General features: G+C 37.3%; 1 protein-coding gene across 3 annotated transcripts in view; it reads right to left on the bottom strand.

Moving 5' to 3' along the window:
- The window catches only part of ZC3H14 (zinc finger CCCH-type containing 14), a 35,389-nt gene that overhangs the window by 6,662 nt on the left and 2,237 nt on the right, over positions 1-26,490 (bottom strand). For 2 of the 3 annotated variants that reach the window (XM_063290197.1, XM_063290199.1), the window contains exons 2-12: positions 20,303-20,345; positions 19,624-19,738; positions 18,485-18,525; positions 17,992-18,187; positions 14,404-14,824; positions 8,146-8,306; positions 7,196-7,296; positions 5,624-5,779; positions 4,646-4,720; positions 3,087-3,246; positions 2,085-2,308 (exon numbers count right to left, since the gene is read on the bottom strand). In XM_063290197.1, coding sequence (XP_063146267.1) covers positions 2,085-2,308; positions 3,087-3,246; positions 4,646-4,720; positions 5,624-5,779; positions 7,196-7,296; positions 8,146-8,306; positions 14,404-14,824; positions 17,992-18,187; positions 18,485-18,525; positions 19,624-19,738; positions 20,303-20,345 — 1,693 coding nt within the window. Of the gene's footprint in view, positions 1-2,058; positions 2,309-3,086; positions 3,247-4,645; positions 4,721-5,623; positions 5,780-7,195; positions 7,297-8,145; positions 8,307-14,403; positions 14,825-17,991; positions 18,188-18,484; positions 18,526-19,623; positions 19,739-20,302; positions 20,346-26,490 lie in introns of all 3 variants that reach the window. The other variant, XM_063290200.1, reaches the window with a different exon arrangement.

The raw sequence follows: 26,490 nt of genomic DNA, 5'->3' as shown, positions 1-26,490 counted from the left end.
AAGCAATGTATGAATAAATGGGAGAAAAATTTTGGATACAATATTGAATATGATATTTGGGAAAGAATGTGGACTAAGGGATTAAAATTTACATCAAATTATAATTTAAAAGAAAGTTTTTATAAAATGATGTACATGTGGTATACCACCCCTGAAAAATTATCGAAAATGTTTCGAAATACGTCAAATGTGTTGGAAATGTAAAAAAGAAATTGGAACTTTATACCATATGTGGTGGACCTGTAAAAAAGCGAAAAAATTTTGGTCATCTATACATAATATAATCTGTAAAATGCTGGCAGTTAGTATTGATAAATTACCGGAACTCTATTTATTGGGCTTTATGAACAAAGATTTGGAAAAAAACTATGGAAAACTTCTACCGTATTTGATTACTTCAGCCCGAATTCTCTACGCTGCAAAGTGGAAAGAAGAATTAATCCCATCTGTGGAGGAATGAATACTTAAATCCCTAAGTTTGGCGCAAATGGCAAAACGTAACAGACCAACTAAATGATAAAAATATGGAAGATTTTCAAAAGGACTGGACACCTTTTTTCAAATATGTGGAATGGACTCAAAAAGTTAATATGAATATATAGTATATAAATAGCAAATTACTTGTTTAATCTCTTATTAGAATTAATGAAGGCAATTTAGAGAATTAAGGAAAAAAATAACAACAACATGCTAGGATACTAAGGTGTACTGTCTAGAAAGTTGGAAACCCTAATCTTTCTATTTATTTATTTATTTTTCATCTTACCCCCCTTATTTTTATTTATTTATATATATATATATATATATATATATATATTCCTTTTTTTTCTTTTCCTCTCTCCTCTCTTTTTTCTTTTTCTTCTCTCTTCTTTTTTGTATTGTAAGATATTGTTGTTTGTATGTAATTCTGTTTATTAAATAAATTAATAAAGATTTATTAAAAAAAAACCATAGCTCTGTAGTATGAATGATACATTGGTGAATATACGTATTGTCATTACTACTCAGGTTGCTACTTGCTGAACCAGCTGAAGCTTCTGAATGGGTAGGGTAGCCCCATGTAGAATGAATTACAGTAGTCCAGCCATAAGGTGACAAGGGCATAAGTGATCAAAAACAAATCTTCCTGTTCCAGAAATGGCTGCTACTAGCACACAAGATGTAATTGTGCAAGCCCCACACTCCCCAGCCATAACCTCTACTAGCTGTTCAAGCAGGACTGAGAGTCCAGGAGAATCGCCAGATTGTAAGCCATCTTAGACTAGGGGAATACAATTCTACTTCTTTCAAGAGGCAATGATGGACTATCTCTGGAAAAAGCTGGCTTAAGAATCCACAGACACTGCATCTTGCTGGGACGCCCTTTGTCCAGCTCCTTACAGCCTCCACGCATGGGATCAGGTCTTCTGGCACAACTCCTGCTCAATCAGAGGTAGAGATACATGACTGGGTACCATCTGCATACTGATAATATTTCACTCACGCTGATGGGATAACCTATTCCAGATTTGACTTCTCCCTGCCCGTTTCCGCTGACTGACTGAAACTGATTGCTCAGGAAAAAGGAGAACTACTGCAAAGCAGTGCCTCTCACTCGGACTCTTGAAACTGGCCCAGGATATCCTAGCCAATTACATGAAAAGTTGCTGAGAGGTCAAGCAGGACCAGGAGACTCATACTCTTCCCCACCCTGCCATCCTTATCCTGCCAAAAGTCATCAATCAGAATAACCAGTGAGATTTCAGTCCCACATCCAGGCCTGAATTCTGACTGGAAATGATCCAGGCAATCCATTTCATTCAGGAATCCCTGGCTTGTTTTTGAATAAATAAAATCTCCCCTTAAAGCTACACATACTTTTTCCATGTGCCATAGTGCTGTTTCCTAATTACATCTACGCAGTCGACAAATTAAATCTATGCTCTTCTCAACTCAGAAATTTCTGTAAAAAATAATATATTCTAGGAAATTTGGCTTACAGGTTAGTTTTTGCATTCCTCCTTCTAGTTTAGTTTCCAAGTGCCCAAAAATATTTTGCAATCAAGTTAACATAAAGACCTTATCAATGAGGATGAGAGTGTTACCATCTGTGCTGTCCAGCTGTCTGGATATAAGGTGCATCTGCTGTGTGTGAAGGCTTCTTAATCCCTTGCCGGGGTTTGGTTTGGGTGGAATAGGCCTAACTCCCTCCATAAGACTCAATTCTTCCTCCTCTTGATCAGATAAGTACCCTGGAGGGCTGGGGACTCCATCCAAAGTGACTATGAACTTGGGACTAGCAGGTTTCTCTGCAAGCACAAGCTGCTCTCTATAACAGACGGATAAACAAAGAATTGTTTAAGATACTGAAACAAGAACAAAGGAGTGGTGATTGATACCAATAATTCAAGTTGAAAATGACTTGATGGCACATAATCAATCAAATATAATTCATGACAATCAACAGAGCATAGTTATTTATAAAATACTTTTTTAAGACCTCAAAGACTTCAGAGACTAAAGCACTTTCCCTCAAAACATACAACAGCTATCACACCCTTAAAATGGAAATGGCACTTGAGTCTCACACCCTTAGTTTGTGTAAAGAAGGAATTTTATCTATGATTCTCTGTTCGGGGCACGCTTCGGGACTGGAAATGTTATGACTAGTAGAGATATTCAGCTAGCCATCCAACCACCTATCTCTCATGGCAGAAAATCCTTCTGAGCTGCAGCATTAGGAATGACTGAAAATATTTGATTGCATTCACACACTAGGAACAACCACCAGTCCTTAGTTTTTCTGTAGATGGATCCTGGGGAGTCAATGAAGCCTAACATTCATTCAACTCATTTTGTGCAACATACTATGGTTTGTGAATTACTGGCATAAACTAATCTGGGTCTTAAGAAAACATTTGAAATAAGTCTATTACAATTTGTCTTGTCTCTATATAAAGAACGTTACCTTCACAGCTAAGAGACCCAATTCTCATTCCTCTGCTCAGCAAAGACCAAAGTTCACTGTTTAGACATACTGTATGAACATGCCCAATTTCCAAGTTAAGTTCAACTCTTTACTGAACTGAAAGGAGTTATTTTTTTACCGTGTCTGAATGAGCCGTCCTGAAAGTGCCTGCAAGGCATCTGTAGCATTGTTCCCCACTTCCAGGTTTCTGGGTGCGGTGACTTCCTCAGAGAGCTTGGGCTTCTTCAAGATAAATGATCTTGTATCTGTGTGGACCACTGATTCCAAGTCATAATAATCTAAAGCAGAGAAAATGGCAAGATGTATTATAGACCCTTTAAATCAACAACACACTGTAAACATACTGTAAGTTGTGCCCATTCCTGGACTGGGAGGCTCTACTCACTGTCACTCATGCCCTTGTGACCTCCCGTTTGGACTACTGCAACATGCTCTACATGGGGCTGCCCTTGAAGAGCATTCAGAAGCTTCAGCGGGTACAGAATGCAGCTGCCCGGGTTGTAAATAGTGTCGGCAATTCAGCACATGTAACACCACTGCTTCGGGAGATGCACTGGTTGGCAGTGTGTTTCTGGGTGCAATTCAAGGTGCTGGTTGTCACCTTTAAAGCCCTTCATGGCCTGGGACTCATCAGCTCCATCCAACTATGACTTTCTCAGTCTTCCTCTTCTTGACCCATGCTCTCGTCTTTATATTTGTTTTGCAATTTGATCCACATTCATTCTCTCAAAATGATTAAACAATCTCAAAGAACTTATCTAGTACTGGTCACTTACTTTAATATCCAATCCACATTCATTCAGCATCCATTCATTACCGACCACACAGCTTCTTGCTTAACCAGACATTCCCTAAGAACCCTATTCTGACTACATTTTTCCAGACTTTGGGGCAGAGTGAAGGTTGAGCCCCTGCTGGATGGGTTTTCTTTGATTATATATTGTTTCTGGAGCCATTCACAGTGTGTGTGCGCGTGTGTGCATGTCCATGTGTGTTTTGTATTTTTTTTCCCTTACTTTTAATTGTAAGTTGCCTAGAATCATTGGGAGTCAGGCGGCCTATACATTGTATGTATACATGCATGTATGTATGTATTTACATGCATATAAATAAATGGATGGATGGATGGATACCAGCTTTATTTATCGCCTGACATACCCTACTCTCACTTCATATGTTAGGGTTGATGGGATGTGAGCAACAGTATGTTGGCTTGCAAGGCAGTCTCAGGATCAGAGAACCTAGCTTGCATAGAATAGCATGAGCAATCTTGGGTTTTGGCTGCATTTGTGGCATACTGGTGAAAGTATGCCCAAACTCACTAGCAGCACTCCATTAGCAGGGAAACATTTGTATCTTGAAGTGTCAAAGAAACAAATGAAAATAAACAAATATAATAAAACAAATATATCTTCACTTTGATTCACTCAAAGAGAAGTTTTCACAAAGGGTTTCTTGGTTGTATTCATGTTAGCTTTTTCTTAAATATAAACTACTGTATTAATTTCAGATATCAACATTATGTATAATATGGGGTGGTTCTGATTTGGCAGCGCAATAGCAAATGGCAATTCCTGCTGCAGCAGAAATTCTATCTGCTAGAAAAATTCAGAAAGGAATTTAGTTTCTTCTAAAAATGTGAAAATATAATGCTTAAAAAAAACAGCCACAACTAACCTTGAGTTTTTTGTAACATCTCTTCAATGCCTGGCTCAATCTGGAGACGGGAAAAGAGTTGCCTCTGTTGGGTTCCTAAAATAAATTAAGAATGAAAATGATGTTTCATTCCTCTTCAATTCAAGTTAGGGAACAACTTTGTAGTAACTTTCCTCATTTTTTGCAAGTGCTTATGTTTCTGTAAGACATGGCATTCTGCTACAATCAGTGTCAACTTATTCTTATCATTAACTCAACATTTTCTGCATGTATCTCTGCCTGTTCGGATGAAACCTCTCCCAGATTCTATTTAGTAGGAAGCGGAATGTAGCCACTGGGCTTGCACTCTACCTCTTTATTCTCCTAAGTGCATCCCACAAATTCAGAAGATTAGACTAGATGGATGAATTAGGTCTATCCATCTTACATATTAAGCTATAATTTTAAATAAATCTGGCAAAAAATAATTTTCATATGCATCATTCCCTATTATACATATTATGTATTTATTTTTCAAGACAAGAATTGTAGCTCAGAAACTGGAGAAATAAAACAAAATGGTTAATTGTGTCCCAATTCTTATGAATCAGGTTGGTTTCCTTAAAAATATGGTACAAACTAAATTCCTCCCTACCCCAATTCCATGCTCAGAAATGTTATCAGGAGAAGGGAGGCGACTGTCTTAAAACCATGTTGATGAACTTTCTCAGAATAGTGATGTCCTACAATGAGAAGCAACATGCTAGATCACATGGATTTTTGAGACCCAAGGAAGCTTCTCTAATATTCTCAGATACCCATATAAAATCCACTTGGCACCTCCTCTGTGTTTCTGTTTTTATCTGAGTATGCATGAACTATTCTGGTTGTGAAAAAAGGCTGAAATGTCTTCCTTCAAAGATTATAACAGAAAAGGCTTCACTACGGTATCTCAGTAAATTAAGGTATAACTGAGCTTTCAGGGATTACTTGAGAATATGGTGGCATATTCAACACTACCTGGAACTCTCCCTAATGTCTGTTCTCTTGGTTCTTCTTCCTGCATCTGAGAATTTACTCTGGTCGGCTGATTCTGGCCATGAATCACTTCAAGGAGGGCTTCTTCATGGGAGGCCCGAGTTCTGGGAGCCACAGGAACTGTCTGCTTTGGTGGGACTTTCCATAAACCAAAATAAAGCATCCAATGTGTTATACAAAGTGCAAACAATGACAGATTGTTTAATCTCAAAATTGTGGTTTGTTTTTAAAATTCTGCTAAATTTAATTCAAACAATACTAGTTCCTAAATAGAAAAGCCTTATTTTCAATGTGTTTTGGATTTTCACTAAAAAAGATGGGTGGAACAGTTAGCTTATTGAGCAATCCAACGTGTGTGTATAATAGACAGGATTGTGGAATCATTCAGATATTTCTCAATTCCAACTCCCAGCATCCCTCATTATTGGACAAGCAGGCAGGGATTAGTAGGAGATGGCTCACTGGTTCATGGTTACAGGGGATAACCCATACAAACAATCTGCTTTACTAACCTAGAGAGGTTAGTTAGTTTCAAAAAAACTTAGTTTGGTTTTGCTAACTTCTTACCAATGGTCAGTTAAATCTCTTCACTTCCAAGACTTAGAGAGGCCCCCTATTGACTCCTCAGTATTCACCCCCACCCCCAACAATAGTGAGTATGTTCTCTGGAAAAATATATAGCTGGGTTGTTCATGATGGGCAATTATAACTACTGCTTCTTTAAGCTCCATTCTTTCCAAACCAAGGATGAACCACTTATATTCCTCAGAGGCCTTTTCTCTGGACAACTTTAATTATTTTTACTATTGCAATGTAGTAACTTTTGCAAGTAACTTTTGAGAATCTTTGGCCAAAAGAGGCAGGATATACATCCAATATATAAATTATATCACATTTTGAAGATTTGAGAATAGATCAGCACTAGGAACGTAAATCAAATTTATTACAGTTTAATTTTTATGACCAAGGAACCTGAGAAATGTAGTCATAATCAATGTAAGTTTCATAAGCTTTAGCTTAATTACATCTCTGAAAATTTTATGTTCTAGTAACCTATTTTAAAAGCAAACCAGAACCATTGTTTCCAAAGTGGGGCTTTGCTCTCATATGTTTTATGGCAATTTTTTGGCAATTTTTTGCTTGTAAAAGGGCTATTACAGCTACGGGCTAAAAATAATTCAAAAGGAATAGTCACATTAATATGTTGCAGCAAAAAGCATGGGGCACTCTAAACCTAAACCAACTCATTATGCCCTAAGGTATCCTTTCACTAGCTGTGCAAAGTGTCATTCTACATTCACACTTGTATACACACAGGGAAAATTCACAACAGCAGTAACTGATATTGTAATAGTTCAGGTACCCAAATATTAGTAAATGAGTAATACCCGTGGTGAGTAGAAAGCTATCAAGGTGGTTCACACCGAAGGTAATAGCACTGAATTCTATGATAAATTCTTAAATTATGCTTTGCTTCCCACATCACCAACAACAAAGATTAACTTGAGATATGAATGGGGTCAAAGATCATACATCTATGCCAAATTAATCTACCTGTAGCATAATTAGTTGTCTTTGTAACCGATTCCTGGGCTTCAGATATAGCTTTCAATATTAAATTCTTATTCGCTTGTTTGGAAGGTGGCAGTGAAGGCCTAGAGGATTGAACAAACAGATACAAGGATATTAAATTAATACTTCCATTTTTATTACATATTCAAATATTCTCACATTTCATTTCCAAAAAATGGATTGAAATCCATGGAGATACATTAGCAGTCACCCAACTGTAAGCTGAATGGTGGCCACTTTTTTTCTTCCTCATGAATATACTTTCATTCATCTGTGCCTATGCAGAGATTTGCAAAGTATGCTGCATTTCACAGCAACTTTATAAGCTGAGCCTCAAAACTGTTATCAGCAAAAGCCAGTATGGACAGACACCTGCTTTCTGCTCAACCATCAGAACATATTAATCTAAATGTGCCCTGCTGGATCATACCAGACGCCTACCTAGACAAGCATTGTCTAGAAAGAAGTCCAAACAGACGGGGAACAGAACACTGCCACTCATTTCTCAGCAAATGGTTTTCAGAGACATGATAAACTTCAGCACAGAACTACCAGTTTATAGCCACTGAAAGCCTTATCTGTCACTTCTTTCAGCCTGTTTTCAAATACCCCTTCCTGACAGCTATAATTTCATCTTCCAAGAGTAGATTTAACTTTGTGATGTTTGAAGAATTAGTTGGTTTATCCTGACTCTCTCACCATCAGCTTTATCTGTTTATCCCAGTTTTAACGAGAGACAGGAAACATCTTTCCTATTCATTTTTCCTACATTGTGAAATGTAGAACCTCTCTGAGCTTTGTTCCCCATTGTTTGATTTTGTTCCTAATTGATCTTCAAACTGTATTTTTTTAGTCAGGAACTTTCTTTGGCCTTTTATAAACTGTAGTATAATTAGAAAAGTTTTTTTTTTTTTTATAAAAAAGATCACTACCTTCTTTCAGGTTTTGCAGGCACAGAGACACTGCTGGAGATGCCTCCCAGTCGCTGACCATAGTCATCTTCCTCTTCCTCCTCCTCTCCATCGTTACTGAACCGTTTCACTTTGACTACTGAGCTTACAACAGGGAGTTTTCTCTTCCTCAAAGTTTCTTCCTGCAGGTAATAGGATAATATTTTGATAAATCTGATCCACCTTTCAGTCAAAATATTTCCAGGCCAGGGTAACTCCTGTATCCATTTTACTTTGAAGATTTATGTAAAAGAATTCCTGCTGATTTTTCAAGAATCAAACATTTTTTTAATTTGCTTTTGTACCTCCTTTCTCCAGACTAATAAAGGATCATACACCAAGACAAAATAAAACACCATACAATTATGTATACTGAGAGCGACCTTATGCACCACTGAAAACAAGAAAAGAAGTCTAAACTTACCTCCTCAATACTTTTTTAAAACTACATGATGCTGTATATAAATTGACATACATACATACATACATACATACATACATACATAGAGCGAGCGAGCAAGAACAATTTAGAAGGCCAGATAAAAAGTTAGCCTAGCCTAAATAGATGTAACTCAGCTAATCGCATACTTTGCCATTTGCTCCTGACCCCCTATTTTCTTAGATCAGGTTTCAGGGGAGATACAAAGTAGAGAGCATTGTCTATTTAAGTTTTTTTTTAATTATATATATTTTTATATAATATAAAAATATAATATAGTATATTACTATATACACAGAGAGCACAAAATGGTTTAAAACCACAAAAAATGCAATAAAACCGAACTAATATATTTAACCATTCCAAGATGCCAACATTGTAAAAAATTCAAAAATCCAAACCAGTTTTTTAAAAAAATGACAGTATAAGCAATAGAAGCTTTGCATTCATACTGATAACGTTTTTTGGAGACTTTTTAAGCAGCAACATTTTATCTCAAAGTTGAAAATGAGATGGAATTGAGGTTTGTCAAATCGCAGCATGAGGATGTGTAATTTTTGTTGGCTCCCTCACAAGGCTGTGTTTAGCATGTTAAGAGCAGCTCTCCACATAAGCTGGTGGAACCATGGCTAACTTTGGGAGAGTATTTCAGAAGTTTTAAGTAGTGAAATGGATGCCTTAAACATCTGCAAACCTGAAGTTATTTTTGCCCCTTGAGAACTCCAAAATGCAAAAAAGGGCCCAATTTGTTGCCCCATCTACCTCATTGTGGGGGTTTTCCGGAGCTAAGGGCAGGGATGCTAATGAGCTACATGTGGCCCTGGCTTATGTTTTGCACCCTTGAAAGAAACAGTGGTAATCACCATCAAGAAGGCTGTTGTTGGCCCTGATCAGGCCACAGAATTCAGGACAGGACTTTAAACTATGAACAAGTGGAGAAGAAGCAGAGGGAGAGGGGAGGGGGAGGAGGACTTTAGAAAACCAAGTTCCGTACATTTTAATTGTATTATAAAAATAACAATATAGTCAGTTTATATAGTCAATATAGAGCCAGTTTGGTCTAGTGGTTAAGGTGCTGGGCTAGAAACCAGGAGACTGAGAGTTCTAGTACCACCTTAGGCATGAAAGCTGGCTGGGTGACCTTGGGCCAGTCCCTCTCTCTCAGCCCAACTCACCTCACAGGGTTGTTGTTGTGGGGAAAAGAGGAGGAGGAAGGAGTATTAGGTATGTTCCCCGCCCTGAGTTATTTATTAAAATAATAAAGGTGGGATAAAAATAATTTAAAAAATAAAATAATAAGTCAAATTTGGACAGAGTAAAGCCGTGACCAAACCTACACTTTGTTTTTGAAGGGAAAGAAAGTTAGTTTTCTGGCTTTGTTTTGCATAATAACAACAGAGCAACAGTAGAGTAAAAATAATGATAAACTAGATTATAATTCAGGGGAAATCTGTTTATTGATTTTGTTTATATAATTAAATATTTCTACCCCACCTGTCATGCATTCCATCCCCAGGCAGCAAATAAAATGTAAACTTCTTATTCAGGAGAATATCAAAGCTCACATTTAGAATACAGACAGTATTTCTTCTCTGTATATTTATTTTATATCTCCCCCCCCCCTCAAATGTTGTTTCCATACAAAATGTCACAATCAAGGAACCATACACAGATTTACAGAAGCACTGATCAATATCCTAACACTATTTTTCCATAAAATATTTTCCATTCAAAGCCAACTTTATCATTGAGTTGCCTTCTCCAACTATATACTGGGCACGTGATCAGCAATTATGGATATTTTAGTCTGATGCATCTGGAAGGCAACAATTTTGTTTCAAAGGCTTAGAATCACAGAGCTGGATGATTCCCAGTAGATCAATTAGTTCAATTCTCTACCCTATACTTTTATATAACAAAGCTTATATTTAAAGCAATGCCAAATGCTTGGCAAGAAGACGGATTCACATCTTTCTATTACTCTTTCTTTTCTGCTGCTTTACCTTTCCAGATTTTAAGGTAATAATTAATAAGACATTAATGGCATACAATATTATTTTGTTGGACTTTCAAAATTCAACACATTTATATCTCCTCTTTCCTTTAAGGAATTAATATAAGCATATATGTAATTTCTCCATTTGATCTCCATGGTAGAGCAGTGCAGTATGCTGGGGAGAGAGGTAAAGACCAAGCTAAGGTTGCTCAGTATACTTTATAGAACAGTATTTGAACCCAAGTCTTCCTCATTCAAACTAATCACACTCAGTATCCCTTAAAAGCAAGAATAGTATACATGTGCTCATTGCTTGGGAGGATGCAACATAGGTATGTGCAGATAGCAGAATGAGACACAAATCCGAAAGGTTTTGTTTTTAAAAAGTAAATTCCATTATTAAAATAATTAACATCAAATCTCTAAAAATGCAGATACTCAAAATATTTGCAATGACAAGAAGGTAACATTGAGTAGATCTGATTTTTATCTAGGGTTCCAAGATTCCCAGAAATCTTTGTAAATGATTGTTTATCATCTGTCTGTACAAGTTACAGTAGGGGAAGATGGATTATGAAAGGCAACAGTTAGCAAAAGATCATTTATGTGCTTTTGTGAATGAATTATGAAAGGCAGCCTACCTATCAAGCTTTTAAACTGGAATCCCACATGGTATACAGAAAGTCTTCCCTCCAGCATATTTCATTTATGTTTATATATTAACAAAGCAAAGGGCCAGAAATGTTCTTTTCTGAAGAAATCTAACTTGTAGAATCCTCAAATTCAGAATCAATCTATTTAGTGTGAAAAATGTTATATTCAGTTATCTTAAAAAGCTCTACTAATATCGCTACCAATTATTTGTCCATTGTGTGCCGTGGCTCCTGCCCTCTGGAACATCCTCCCTCCTGAGGTTAGGATGGCCCCAATCCTTTTGGCTTTTCGGAAGGCCTTGAAAACCTGGTTATGTGCCTGGGCCTGGGGCCCTGAGTGTGCAAAGGGCCCTGTTTCATGGTTGTGCTGATACTGATGGATTTTAATATCTCTTGGCTTATTTATGTTTAATTTTTTTGTATTGTTTAGTTTGACTGTTTTTTTATGATTGTTAGCCACCCAGAGTCACTGATTTGAGATAGGTAGCTATATAAATTGAAGAAAGAAAGAAAGAAAGAAAGAAAGAAAGAAAGAAAGAAAGAAAGAAAGAAAGAAAGGAAGGAAGGAAGGAAGGAAGGAAGGAAGGAAGGAAGGAAGGAAGGAAGGAAGGAAGGAAGGAAGGAAGGAAGGAAGGAAGGGTCAACGACTCCTAAAAACTTGAGAACATGATGACATCTGGTCATACATCAGGCAGGTACAGAAGTCATTAGTTACAGTACATCCTTAATGGAGGAAAGGCAGCAGTAATTATCATCCTGACAGACCAAACGAACATAAGGTTAACTTGCTTTGGTAAACAGCTGTTAAGGAAATTTGCTTTGAAAAATACAGGAACCATATCTTTTATGAACAAAGTGCTGCTCTTTCAATTTTGTGCTAGAATTCCATTCCTACAACAATAAAACCTGATTCTTAAAAAACATATTGCCCCATCTATAACAAGTGAGACTGACAATAATCTGGCAGATGACATTGTAAATAGACTCACAAGCAGTTCTGCGCAGAATAAATCAGCAATTCCCAACTTTTTTCTTTATGGGGAGACTACACTGTCATAAAACTTCTTGAGGATCTCCACATAAGATAGATGTCAACAATGCAATGTTTGGGGATACCATGGGACACATGACCCTCCTTCATACAGCCTCTGAAGGACCCCCACACTTAAAAATTACTTTAAAAATGATTGAAATCTTGTGACATTTCAAGAATGGCAAAACCCCACAGGATTTTAAGTGAGAAAAATAAAAAAATTCACTCTAACGTGATTTAGTCACTTAAATTTTGTGGGGAGGGGACTTGAATTAGGGAGCACTTGCAGTCCCATCATGGACTACCCCAATGGGAACCAGCTGAGAGTATGACACTATGTGCAGGATGACTTTTATAAAAGGTCTAAAAGGCTTACCATCTAAATTTGACAGAGGAAGAAACATTAGAAAGGGAGAGGCAAGGGGGACAAGAGAGGAATATCTTTTATTAATTTTCAGATTTGTTTCTCAGTCTTTCAAACTGATGTACAAAGATGAAAATATATGACAGAAAAATAAGGTCAAGTACAGACTGTAAATGGCAACAATAGCAACCATAAAATACACAGTAGACAATATCAAACACAAGTATCATCTTGGAGACCCTAACTAAAATACCCACGAAATGAAACAAACTGAGACAGAAGCTTCAAACCCAAAGCTGATGCATGTTCTCTGTATTTAATTCCACAGTCTATGTGGATGGAAATGCCTTAGAAACTAGATGAAGATTGCCAACAGATTCAGCTCATATGTAGAACAGCTTCTAAGAAAGGTCAGGCCCATGCTCTTTCGAGATTCAAAGGCTAAGGCCTGACCTTTAAATCTGAAGCTGGAATAGATCAATAGCCAATGAAATTTGTGTTAAGACTGCCATTTCCACAATTAACACTAGAGTGCCAACTACACCTGTTTCTGGAGATGGCAATGCATGCTTTAGTTATATCCCAATTTGTACCACTACACGCATTTTGACATTTCAATTAGCCCAGAATGGTGTGGCTAGTCACTGGTCACAGGAGTCAAGTTATAGTTTCACTGGCTTTTAGCTTGTTTCTGTGGCTATGATAAAGCCATTTGTTATTAGCCCACTTGAACATTAAAATCATCAGGAGAAACTCTTTTCTCAGTCCTACCACTATCACAGTGCATCTTCTGAGATTCCAGGAAAAGGCCTTCTTGGGGACATCCTTATGCTTTGGAGCCCTTGCCATCTGAGGTTAAGCTAGCATCCCCCTTTCTTCTCTCCCTTCCAAGTTATTCATTTCAAGATCAGATCTCTTTGGAAAACTGCTGGGATTCTTCTGGAACTGCCAGATCAATGTGGCTTGGAGAATGAATGGAATGTTCCCGAGTTTCCTGGAATGTTTTTCACATACCTAGCTGGAAGTATTCAGTAGCACATTTTCCATTCAAATAGGACAGTGGCAGCTATGCCTTTTTTTTTTTTTTTGACATTATACCTCCCATCCAAAGCATCAATATGATGTGCATAGTCCCATTTTATCCTCACAACAACCCTGTGAGGTAGGCTGAGAAACAGTGACTCATAAGGCTTCTTGGCTATGTGGACAATTGAACCACTGAGAGCAGTAGTGGAAAGTAGCAGTGCACAAAAGTAGTAAAAGAAATTAAGAACTAAACTCAGATCTCTCAAACAAGGGTCTAAAACTCTAGTCATATACCTCACTGGCTCTCTAAGAATTGTCCTCCCTTGACTGCTGTACTCCATCATCTTGTACAATGCTAAAGAGTATTACCATGGAAAGTGTTTCCTAATGGCAGAATGTTTGAAACCACTTGATTTAGTATTAGTTAATGGGCACAGCTTGTCATGCTGGAGTTTTACAGCATTGCTCCCAACTATGCCAATAGGCAGAAGAATTAAATTACAACTTCTACTTGCCCTCTTTTAGACTAAGAACACAAACCCACGAACACTTTTCACCTCTAATCCATAAAGCAACTAGAGCCTGGATGCCACAAATTTTACATGCCAGTCATGAGATATATTTGACCAACATCACTATGTTTAGAACAGGAGACCTCAGGTATCCATGGAGACCTCTGTTTGTTGAGAACATGTTAAATACTAGCATAGCTTGGACTCACATACTTACCTCACTGCTAATTTTATCAGCGTTCCCTTTTGAAGGGGGCTGGTAACTCTCGGACAAGCTGTCAAATGCATCTGGATCACAGAGCTGGATGGTTTCCTGTGACCTATCACCCTGTATATTAAGCTGCTTGCCAGTCTGCAGGTTGCTTGACTGTGGCAACCTCTGCAAGTGAACACCGCCTTCGGTACTTCGACTAGCAGGTGGACGGTAGATTTCAGCCGTTGGGCGGGAAGAGCCGTAGGTCACTGTAACAAGAGGCTTCTTCCGGGATAACCGATTCTCCTGTATAAAATTCAGATCTTCATCAATGAGATCGTCTGGCTCAGGCTTAATGTCAATCACAGCTTCCAAGGGGGAAAGCTCCCGTAAAGGTTTTACAGTTGACATTAACAGGGAGGGTGAACCATCATGACTTGGCTGCCTGCAGAGAAGAGGGGATATTAACTTTGTCTCACGCCTTTTAAAAAACATCTTTGCTATAAAGAAAATGAGAAATCCAGTAACAAAATATGCACAAATATAATTTACAAACTCAGTACATCATTTCTTCACTTTAGCTATTGAAATGGAATAAAAGGGCTACAATCTACTCTGCAAATGGCATTTATTTGTCTTGATATTAGGGGGATTCTCCATTTTTCAATTATTTTCAACTACTTCTCACAACTATGTTATTTACAACACATTCTTACATAGAAGCAGATCCTACTGAGCTTAATTTATTCTAAGGGTACAATTACTAACACAATGCTTTCTGATGCTTCCCTGGAACCCACCAGGTCAAATATATTCTTATTTCTCTTTTAATTGAAAAAAAAAAGATAAAAACTAAAACTAAACAAGCTAGGTAAAAAAAAGTAAGCTGGAGGGGTAGGTGAGGGGAAAAACAAGGCAAACAAAAAAACAAAGTTCATACTTGGAAGTATACATATATATGAACATGAATATGTACATACTGTAGTTTTAAGGAGAAATACAAAAAAGACAACTATCCTATTCAATACTTCTATCCATAACGGGTGTACAGATAAAGATAATTTTTGAGGAGAACCACTCTTAGCATACCTAATAAATGCTGGACAGGGTTAGGCATATTTAATCTACACTGTAGGATTTTCAAAACATTTAATTTTTCAGCCAGATTATTTGTCACATCCAATGAAAGGCACCTACAGTATTAGTTTTCCAGTGCTTTATGATATCTGGCAGAATCAATATTTTATGTTGTATCAATTTATGTGCCTTAGAACATATGGATAATAAATCAGTACCATAATTCATTATGAAAGGTTACTGAGTGATTTTCCCAATTTCTTCCAAAATTTTCTATTCGAAAGGGCTGTCTGATTAAGTATTGCCACTAAAGTTTAGGCAACAGATACCAATTCCTTATAACCACACCAACATCATCTAGAAATTCTACTATATAGTATAATTTTAGCAGAATAGACTGCTACCTATGGATTATTCTTGTAGTCAATTTTTGATAATTTGGTAAAAGAAATTTAAAGAAATTTCCACACAGTCATTAAGTTCAAGTCCCACCAGATTTTTAGGGCTTTCAAGATAACCTACTGTGCTTAACCTAAGAAGTCGGTATAACACTGATTACGTATCCTGGCTTTACATGAAGTATTGCACCAATGTAAAAGGCAGATGATCCTGAATTTAAGACAATATCACTCTACCCAAAAGGAAAAGTGGGTAGAAATAAATAAATACAGGTAGGGATCATTTAGCAACCACAATTGGGACTGGCAGCTTGGTTAAGTGAAGCAGTTGCTAAGTTAAAAATCGCATGACTGCAACTGTGCTTATGATTTTACATAGGACAATGCGTACTGACTGACTGTAATGGTGAACACATGACTGAGAGAGAGAGAGATGCTGTAAAGGTCATAAAGGGGGACTGGTTGCAAAGTTACTTTTTCATCACTGTTGTAATTGCAAATAGTCTGCCTGTCTGAGGCAGTCACTGAACAAGACTACTTGTATGTAATGGCCAGGTTCTTCTCTTTGTTACATTGAGGTTTTCACCTGAAATCAACTTCCAAATGAAGGTGTTTATGTGATGTATTTATATATGCATATGCCAATATGTACATTTGTGTATATATACCTATCAGAAACCACAAACCCAAAAAGAATAGGCTAGGGCGAGGACAAAAAAAAATTCATATTAACTGAGTTAATAACTAATTAATATTAATTCCCTATAAAGTAAATCATTTAATAACTAATAGCTGCATTGGGAAGAGAAAGACAGGGAAGAACAAAACTTGATGAAGAGAAGGGGTAGAGGTATCTGGACAGGGAAGGAAATAAAATAAAAATAATAAGAGGTTTTTTTAAATAAAAATAAGGGAGACGCCCTTGTTAGCCATTACAGAAAGAGTTAAATTTGCCAGGCAACATTCCTGCCAAATAACAGGTAATCTTCAGACTTATCGTCAAAGGCCTTTATTTATCTATCTGCACTTTTATCCATCTACCCTGTATGTTCTATTATTTTTAGTGAATTTAACACCCCCATTCAGGTAATTATTGAGGGGAGCACTTATTATCTATCTATCTATCTATCTATCTATCTATCTATCTATCTATCTATCTATCTATCTTTTCAAATGTTGTTAATGGCTTTAATTGGCTTTCTTAAAAAATAAAAATGAGTGGCTTCAACCAAATGCTTTGTTCATAAATATGGTCATTTAGCCAGATATACTAGACACATGTAAACTGGGGAATAATAATGAACCACCTGGGAAAACAGAGATAATGCTCAGGAGCAATTTCACTAATCTGAATGGGCAACCATCTCCTACCATGACATTCCCCGCCTTTCTTTTTGAGTGTCCAAACTGTCACTCAAGCTTTTTGAATTCTCAAACTGTCAAACATGCCAACTGTCCCTAATTGTTAAGAAATCCAGCTCTAAAAGCAAGTGTACACTGAGTTGCATGCCTCATATTATTTCAGTAATCTTTCCATCAGCACTTTTTCATAGACCAACATCCCCACAATGCAGATGTGCGCCTCATTTTAAGCTGAATAGCCAACCATGATTTACGGATTGTTCATGTGCTGCTATGTCCCATAATGTTTCTTCTCTCATGCTTCAACTCTTTTGATTCCCTCCTTATCTCCAATTTCAGAGAAAGCCATCCTTCTGCTTTCAAGATTGTAATTTTAATTTCAAAGTATGTTTGCAGTCCTGAAGCATACACAAGTTACTGTATGCATGAATCACTGTTTCCTGGATTGGTTGCAACAGAAAATAGTGTTTGTCACTAAATAAGAACAGAGGAAAAAATACACAAGGGGAGAAGGGAGAACATAAACACAAAGCTTTAGTTATATGGGGTATTATACCTGAGGGAATCTAAGTAACATTAGCTGTTAAGACTTAGTGATTTTATGAAGTAGCTGAGAGCTCAACCAGAAATGCCCTGATGTACAGTTCAAGTGCAATGTATTATCAGCTCCTAACAACTAAGCGAGAGGAAGGAGTATTAGGTTTGTTCGCCACCTTGAGTTATTTATAAAAAATAATAAAGGCGGGATAAAAATTAAATAATAAATAAATCTTACCGAAGAGCAGCAGCTCTCTGTTCCTGAGAACTTGTAGAAACTCGGAAGTCAGTCCTTTCAGGTCGAGAACTTGAGACTGTAAGAGGCTGTAGAATTTCTTCTCCAGTCCTCTCCTCATTCCCACCTGATGTGCTTTTGCCAGAAGACAGACTGGTCTCAAAAATGTTGGATTCAGAAGATTTTAGGTTTGTGGGCTCTGAAAAAAGAAGTATAATTGGTTTCACCTCAAAATTAAGGATGGTATTTATGCAGAACTGCAAATTGTCTTCCACTGTGGATTCAACACAAACATACCTCTTATTCACACTGCACAAGACACAATTTTCAACTTTATATAACATTTTTATAGCTCTTCTTGCCTAGACCATTATAATTTCTTCTAGATAAATTAATAAATACTTTTTAAAGAATGGCAAAAATTTATATGAAATCACGTGCACACAGATTCTTTTCCCAAGAGTTATTTCAAAGACGTCACATAGCCTTTACTTACCTGTAGTTACAGACCGAAGCTTGTCTAGGACACCATGAAGCCTGAAAAATAAGAAAACATTTAATAAGTTTTAAATTACAACAACCCAACTCAAGACCCCAGAGATACGTGCAGCTACTGAAGGCCCTGAATGCAGCATACAGAACTGTCACCAAACTGTTTTTTATTATAAAATGGGAAAAGGGGACTATTCAATGTAAGTGGAGTAATCATATTATTTGCAAATACATTTCATTACATTTTAAGTTTAAATGGAATCAAATCTAACTTTGTTCTGACACTGTTTTTTTTTCTACTGATCCTGCCTACTTTCTGGAGTATGGGTCCAAGTGTACCACTCAAAGGTCAAATATGCTTCCTAGCATCCCAAAACATTCATACTCTTTGTTTTAAATAAAGTTTCTAAAGGCACTGTGAAAGGCCATTTTAAACATAATGTTTAAATTAGTATCCAATACTTCTTTTCAATAATCTTGTGTTGCTCTGTGCATCTTAAAACAGACTTACAGGAAGAAATCCTTTAAACTCCAAAATCATTAGACTTGCTCTGCCTATCTTGTTAGATTTTTTGTTTCTAACCCATGAGAATAAGTAGGTTGCTGTCCACTCCACTGCATCCTTTTCAGACTGGCATGGGAATTAGAAAATAAACAATGTCACAGAAATGAAGAGAGCCCACTGTCAAAAAGGTAGAGACTGTCTCTTCTCTAGTGAAAATAATAGGGCCCCTGGGGGAGAAGTTTATCTTGTTTTTGCAAGTGTCATTTGTCTCCTGAGCATGCAAATTATAATATCCCTGTTCAGAAAAAAATATTTCTGGTGCACGGTTTTCAAAGATAATTTGAGAGGAGTAAAATATTTCAATGTAAGAATTCTTAACCTAAAAAATTTATTCCTTTTTCTAGAAGAAAACATTCTATAACCAACAAAGTTTCCATTTTCCAAGTCTTTCCAACAGAACAATTTTTTTCCTAGAGAGGAAAAAAAGCTAGGAAAAAATATATTTCCCCCCTCCCTTCTCCACAAGGCGTTTCATCTTTAAGGATGATTTTTCTGCAATGCTGTACTGCTGTATTATTTGCATGCCTTATACTAAGCACATATCTCAGTAAATGGAAACAGATGGAAGATAAACATACCATACAGTAAATCTCACAGTGTTGTTTCCTAGAAAAAGGGAGAGATCTTCTGTCATCTGTTCCTGGCTCTTCTTATTGGCCACCATGACCATAATATAATCTGGCAGTTCTTCATCTGATTTAAAAAACAGAAAATAAATCTAAATATTAAACATTAAGGCAACAACTATAGTTTTATCTCATTTACAATGCTTAGCCTTCCAATAGGCTAATCAACTTTTTTCCCCAAGTTCATTATAAGTCTATGAATGTGATGCACAGAGAGCATAAAGAAAAACCTGGTCTTCAAATACTAGTTGGACTACTTTTTTCCACATCAATCTGTCTGTCCAACAAGATCATTATCTGAGGCCTTTCTCAAGTGCCACACCTTTTTAATAGTAGCTCTTCAAACTTTGGACTGCCTTCCATTTTTTGTTTTCCTACGCTTTTTAGAACTGCTAATGTTAGCAGCTCTATGTCTGACCCTCCCATTTGCTTGAAAAGAATGCGGCTAACCTAATTTATACGGTTTGCTTTATTTATTTTCTGTTTTTATAATTATTTATTTGTTAGCTGCCCTAGAAAACACATTGATGGGGGAGGCAAAGGATACAAACCATGCAAATAACTAAACAGTATGTAAACCAATGTTTTGTATAGTTTCTATTTTTACAGCTAAAGCTACTATCAAACTTACCAACATATGCTCCCAGTTCCTGTAGCTTTCCCTTTATAGCACTCTATATGAAGAACAGGACAAAAAAGGAAAAAAAATGAAGAATGCATAGTTTCAAACCATAAATATTCTGAAATTGTTCCAAACATTTCAAAATAAGTGTTAAATGTTTTTTTAAAGGAATCACATTAATAGCAAAACATTTTTTAAAATTTATAAAGCATTATATCGATATACATGATAGGGTTGTACATGCTTTGAAAATTTTTCAGAAATGCTCTGGACCTTGCATCTTTTTCCTATACATTAAAATACTTCAGTGCAAGCCTGAAAAAAAGGTGCAGCTGTTGTAAAGTTGCATTAACTTTAACAAGTAAACTCCTTAAATCAGGCATTTTTTTTTCCACACTTGCACTGAAGCCTGAAAAGATCAGGCTATTTTAATGAATAGCAAGGACATACTCTGTTCATCTGAGGTCTGAAGTTCTTCCAATTTGTTTTATAAAAATGCACAATCCTGTTTGTCTGCCAGTTATAAGAGAACAGGTTCTTGATTTGAAAAACCTATCTAAAATTCAGAACAAGGGAACCTAATAGATGATGACAAGTCAGGACAAGAATTCATAGGAGAGGCTCAACGTACGTGTGAGGGTGAGGTGATTTTTTTACAGGCTGAAATACAACATGGGAGCTATAGCATTTAAACTGAATCTTTTCCTTTTTGGCATAAAGATGATCTAATGAACATACAGCTCCTCTGTATCCGGGAAGTTATCATCTTTAGTTCTGAATGGGGTTGTACTGCCCCAGAAAGACCCGGTGAGTAATTTGGGGATTCTTCTGGACTCACGACTCCTGCTCGAAGAGCAGGTGGCAGTCATGGCCAGAAGGGCCTTTGTGCAACTCCGTGTTCTGCGCCAGTTATGCCCTTTCCTGGATCGAGAAGCCCTCTGAACAGTCACTCATGCCCTTGCTATCTCCCATATAGACTATTGCAATGCACTCTACATGGGGCTACCCATGAAGAGTATCCGGAAGCTTCAACTGGTTCAGAATGCGGCCGCGCAAGCAGTTATTGGTGCCCCACGAATAGCACGTGTGACACCACTAATGCACGAGCTGCACTGGGTACCAGTTTGCTTCTGGGTCCAATTCAAGGTGTTGGTTATGACCTTTAAAGCCCTACATGGCAGGTTACCTGAGGGACTGCCTCATCCCCTTAACATCGACCCGTCCCACCTGGTCATGCAGAGAGGGCATGCTACGAACCCCACCAGTAAGGGAATTCCACCTGGCGGGATCCAGGAGGCGGGCCTTCTCTGCAGTGGCACCCGCCCTCTGGAACATTCTGCCCCCGGAGGTGAGACGGGCCCATTCACTCCCGGCCTTCCAGAAGAACTTGAAAACCTGGTCCTGCCGCCTCACTTAGGGTGGGGGGGTGGCACCAGTTCTTCTTGGGGGTGGCTAGTACCATAGATCTCTCCCCAATGAATAAGACCTTCACCGCTTGGATTTTATATTTATTTTATCTTTATTTATTGGTTTATTATATTGTAATTTATATATTTTAATTCTGATTTTATTGTAAACTGCCCAGGGTCCCCTTTTGGGGGAGATGGGCGGTGATGGAAATTTGAAAAATAAATAAATAAATAAATACTGACCTAGTTCACACATATTATAATATAATGCAGTCTGTTTGGATTTAGCTTAACATGATACATAAATTAAGCGCCTATAATGACCGGAACTTAATATAGTAAATTATAGAAGCAAGGGAAGGCATTAATTACAAGACAGCTTTTATTGAGACCCATGATCACAGACTGCAATACTGCATACTATTTCTAGATTATTTTATAAATTGAGGGAACATCTTGGAGATATAGTATATCTGTGCTCTGAGCATCCTTAAAGCTAGGAAGAATTTAGGGAGAAGTGTCTGCTTTGTACCAAGATTAAAACCAATTATAAAATAGTCAATTTAAATTATACCACAATTAGACTTTAATAAATCAGACTTTAAAACAAGAACTATAGGAAATACATTGAGAAATGGGGTCAGAAGGAAAAATTAAAAACAAAATTGATGCTAGGCTGCCAAAACAGGTAACAGAATCATTTGCTGTCTACAAGCTAAAGATTTTTTATTTATTTTATTTATTTATCCAATTTGTCCCTGCCTGTCTCCTCCCATCAGGGGACTCACTTTTGCAAGTGAGATAAAGTTTATGATATAAGCAACAAATGTATACATCCTAGACAGAGTGAAACAAACCAACACCAAGAAAGACTACAAAACTTCTGATCTATGAAGAGCTATACTCTGAGGGAGAGCCTCGTTTGCTATATTAGTGATTTTACGTAGTTATCAACAAGGAACATTAATAAATAATAATATCCAAAATAAAACTTAGTTGACTAAATACAAGTGTAGATCTCATCCTTGGATTGTTCAATATCTCTCAGTAATGATTCTGCAGTGTAGGGCAGTCCATTTTTTATCATACAGGAGAGTGAGGTTAAATAGAATTCTGCCTTAACTTTGTGCCTAACAACTCTATGCCCACATACAGAACCTGGGCACAACAACTTATCCACAGAAGAAGGGGTGCTAACCTATAATTATTCCCTCTTGACTTCAAATACAGAGCCAAAAGCAACTACTAAAATCAAGAATACTAAGGGTAGTATTATGTACCCTTCTAGAAAATTCTGGATACTTAGACGGAAATCATTGTCCAATGGGATTAACCACCAAGTAAATAGGTACACTTCTGCATCATTATAATTAACCATTCTGAGTCTTGCTTAGGATCTCATGTAGAAGACAAAGCAAAATCTGCTTTTGTAAACATAAATCTGCAATACTAAAAGCATATATCCTACATAACCCAAGGATTTAGATCACATTCCTGGGAGAAATAAAACCTCCAACCTTAATTATATATGCCATAACTGTTCTGAAAACACAACTTCAGCATGGGATTATACGATTTAAAAAATGAGAAATGGGTTGTGCTCCTTGCACACCTTACATAAAAGTAAATCTCAACTGACTGTGTGTAGGCTTTCTTTAAAGAAATCGTGCAAAGAATTGCACTGTTACTTATTTTTTTCCTAACAAAGAAACAATCCATCCATAAAACAGGACATTGTACACAGCTACCTAAATTAAATGCTTGAAAAATTACCCAAGATTATGCTTTCAGATGCTACTCTAATTCTTATACTATTGGCTGTATTAATAATGGAAGGCTGTTAAGACCTGGCTTTTCCTCCAGATGCTGGATCAAGAGGGGAAGTGAGCCTACCACATGTGGTTTTGTGATGGGATTGTTATGGTGCTTGGTGGTATGACAGAGATTTTAAATTTTTTGTATTGTTTGTTAGCTGCCTAGCGTTATCTACAGTGTATACTACTAAAACTCTCATTGTGTTTATCTGTTTGTACCCTCAAGTTAGCCCAAACAGTGCCTTAGATTGCAACAATTTTTGAATCAAGGTACCTAAAATCTGCTAACTTACAGAATGCGTAAAAAAAACTGGGACCCATTACTCCTGTGGAATTGTAATTTCCACAATGTTCAGACCAGTTTTATTTGCAAAGTTGCGGCCATTGCAGTGTCCCCATGGTCACATGATCATGAGTTCCGACACTCCCTGCCAGCTTCCCACAAGCAAAGCCCCTGGGGAAGGTGACAGTAAGTCAGAAATCACTCCTACTGCTAACAGGTCACAGGGTTGTCTAGTTTATACAATATGGTAAGACGGAGTGACTGTGGGTGAATGGCTCTTCTGTATCCGGGACTTTGTCATCTCGTCATCCTTGGTTCTGGATGGGGTTCCACTGCCCCAGACAACCCGGTGCGTAATCTGGGGATCCTCCTGGACTCACGGCTCCTGCTCAAAGAGCAGGTGGCAGCCGTGGTCAGGAGGGCCTTTGTGCAACTTCATGTTGTGCACCAGTTACGCCCCTTCCTGGATTGGGAAGCCCTCTGAACGGTCACTCATGCCCTTGTTATCTCCCATATAGACTACTGCAATGTGCTCTACATGGGGCTACCCTTGAAGGATATCTGCAAGCTACAGCTGGTCCAGAATGCAGCCACGCGGGCTATCTTTGGTGCCCCTAGAAGGGCACATGTAACACCTTTGCTGTGCGAGCTGCACTGGGTACCAGTTTGTTTTCGGGTCCAATTCAAGGTGTTATCAACTTTAAACCCCTACACGGCATGGGGCCAGGCTACCTGAGGGACCGCCTCTTCCCTGTTATGTCAGCCCATCCCACCCGATCATGCAGAGAGGGCATGTTGTGGACCCCGTCGGTAAGAGAATTCCGTCTGGCAGGGTCCAGCAGGTGGGCCTTCTTTGCAGTTGCTCCCACCCTCTGGAACATCTTGCCCCCAGAGGTGAGGCTAGCCCCATCGCTCCTGGCCTTCTGGAAGAATTTGAAGACGTGGCTTTGTCACTTGGCTTGGGATGGGGAGGGGAGTCATCATGTTTGGGGATGGCTAGTGCCTTAGAATGCTCGGCACACACAAGGACTGAGTTATTATCTGCCATTTGGATTTTATTTTTATCTATATTGTTTACTTGTAACTGTTTTTTAGATATTGTATTTTTATCTATTGAAATTTTATTGTATATTATTATTTTATTGATTATTGTGCAAACCGCCCAGAGTCCCACTGCTGGGAGGAAATGGGCAATGACAAATTTGACAAGTAATAAATAATAATAAATAAATAATATGGGTGGCCATATAAATCTTTTAAATAAATTAATAAATCAAACAAAATTACAAGATCTAGCTCTCTATGATGATTGTTCAGCACTTCAGATTCAACTGCCAGATGATGCTTAAGAGCATGCAGGAGCAGAAAGATAGCACTTATCTGCTATATTGTGCTATCTCAGGAAAAGATGCAGCTTGGTTGCTTTAAGGTACTGCAGAATGGTGCTACACTTGTGCTTCTACATCCTCTGAAGCACCTTTCAGAGATCAAGTTCAAAGCACTGCACAATCCTAATAGTTAGCTCTTTGATATAAAGTTAATTTCAAGCAAATGGCTTTCATAATTTGTTTTATAAGCAAACCAGAGGGATCTGTATGACCGAACTGAAGTAAACATTTTTGGAGTTGTGGACCATGATGAAATGGTAGGTTATTGTTACTTCTGCCAAAGCAAGTAAAGAGTTAACTATTCACTTTGTTGATTAAGCAACATATCCTAAACTATCTGTTCATGCAAAGTTATTGTTAGATAACATTTTAATTGTTCATACTCAATAGGTTTGCTGAGTAAAAGATAACTTTGTAAGAATTAATTTGGCTGATAGAAGCAAGATTTTAAGGTACATTTATTTAAGCATAAAATAAACGTAGAAAAAGTATGCTATTTCTGACCAAATAAATCTGGTTTTACTACATGGACTATCTTGTTCTTTAACAACAAAGCTAATCAAAATCAAAGATGCCTGCTTTCCAGGTTACTATAGTAACCATGCTGAGAGGATTTCTGTACCTTTAGGAATTGCATAGAAGAGAAAATTATGCTAGGTAATTTGAGAAAATGAAATAAAGCTTTTCATGTCACAACAGCATTATGACAGAAATTGTGGCATGTGACAAAATGAAAAGCTTTACTTTGACTAGAAATGTATCCATTCACTATTTTTCTACATAGATTCATTTGTATCAACAGAATTATTTTCCAAGGTACTGAATACATGGGGATTTCTAATCTACAAAATATTTTTAAAATAAAGAAACTACTTTGCAGAACTATTTTTCTAGACATTTGCTATCTATTCAAATCTTTTATGAACATCCCTGCCCATAAAAAGTAGAATATGTATTATTAATGACATCTGTCTTTGATTTTGTAGTTACAGAAACTTCATTCACACTTGTTTTTAGTTTCAAAAACTTGTGCTAGTTTGAAGAAAAAAAATCTTCTGAAAGTATTATACTACAAGTGCTACTTGTTTTTAAATGAGTAGGTCATTTATGAATACAATTCATTATTTCACCTGCCCTATCGATCATAAGATGTACTTCAATCCATAATTAAAAAATTAAAATAATTTGAAAACTGTTATCAGTTGCTCATTTATCTGGAACAGCTATAGTCCCACACAAATTTCAGTCGTCTTCACCCACTCCTCCAAGGACTGAGGATCACAAGCATATGAACACAGGGGAT

Source organism: Candoia aspera, chromosome 1 (assembly GCF_035149785.1).
Source record: "Candoia aspera isolate rCanAsp1 chromosome 1, rCanAsp1.hap2, whole genome shotgun sequence".
Classification (NCBI taxonomy): Eukaryota; Metazoa; Chordata; class Lepidosauria; order Squamata; family Boidae; genus Candoia; species Candoia aspera.
The sequence above is the reverse complement of the archived record's forward strand: the minus strand, read 5'-3'. Positions and strand labels throughout refer to the sequence as shown.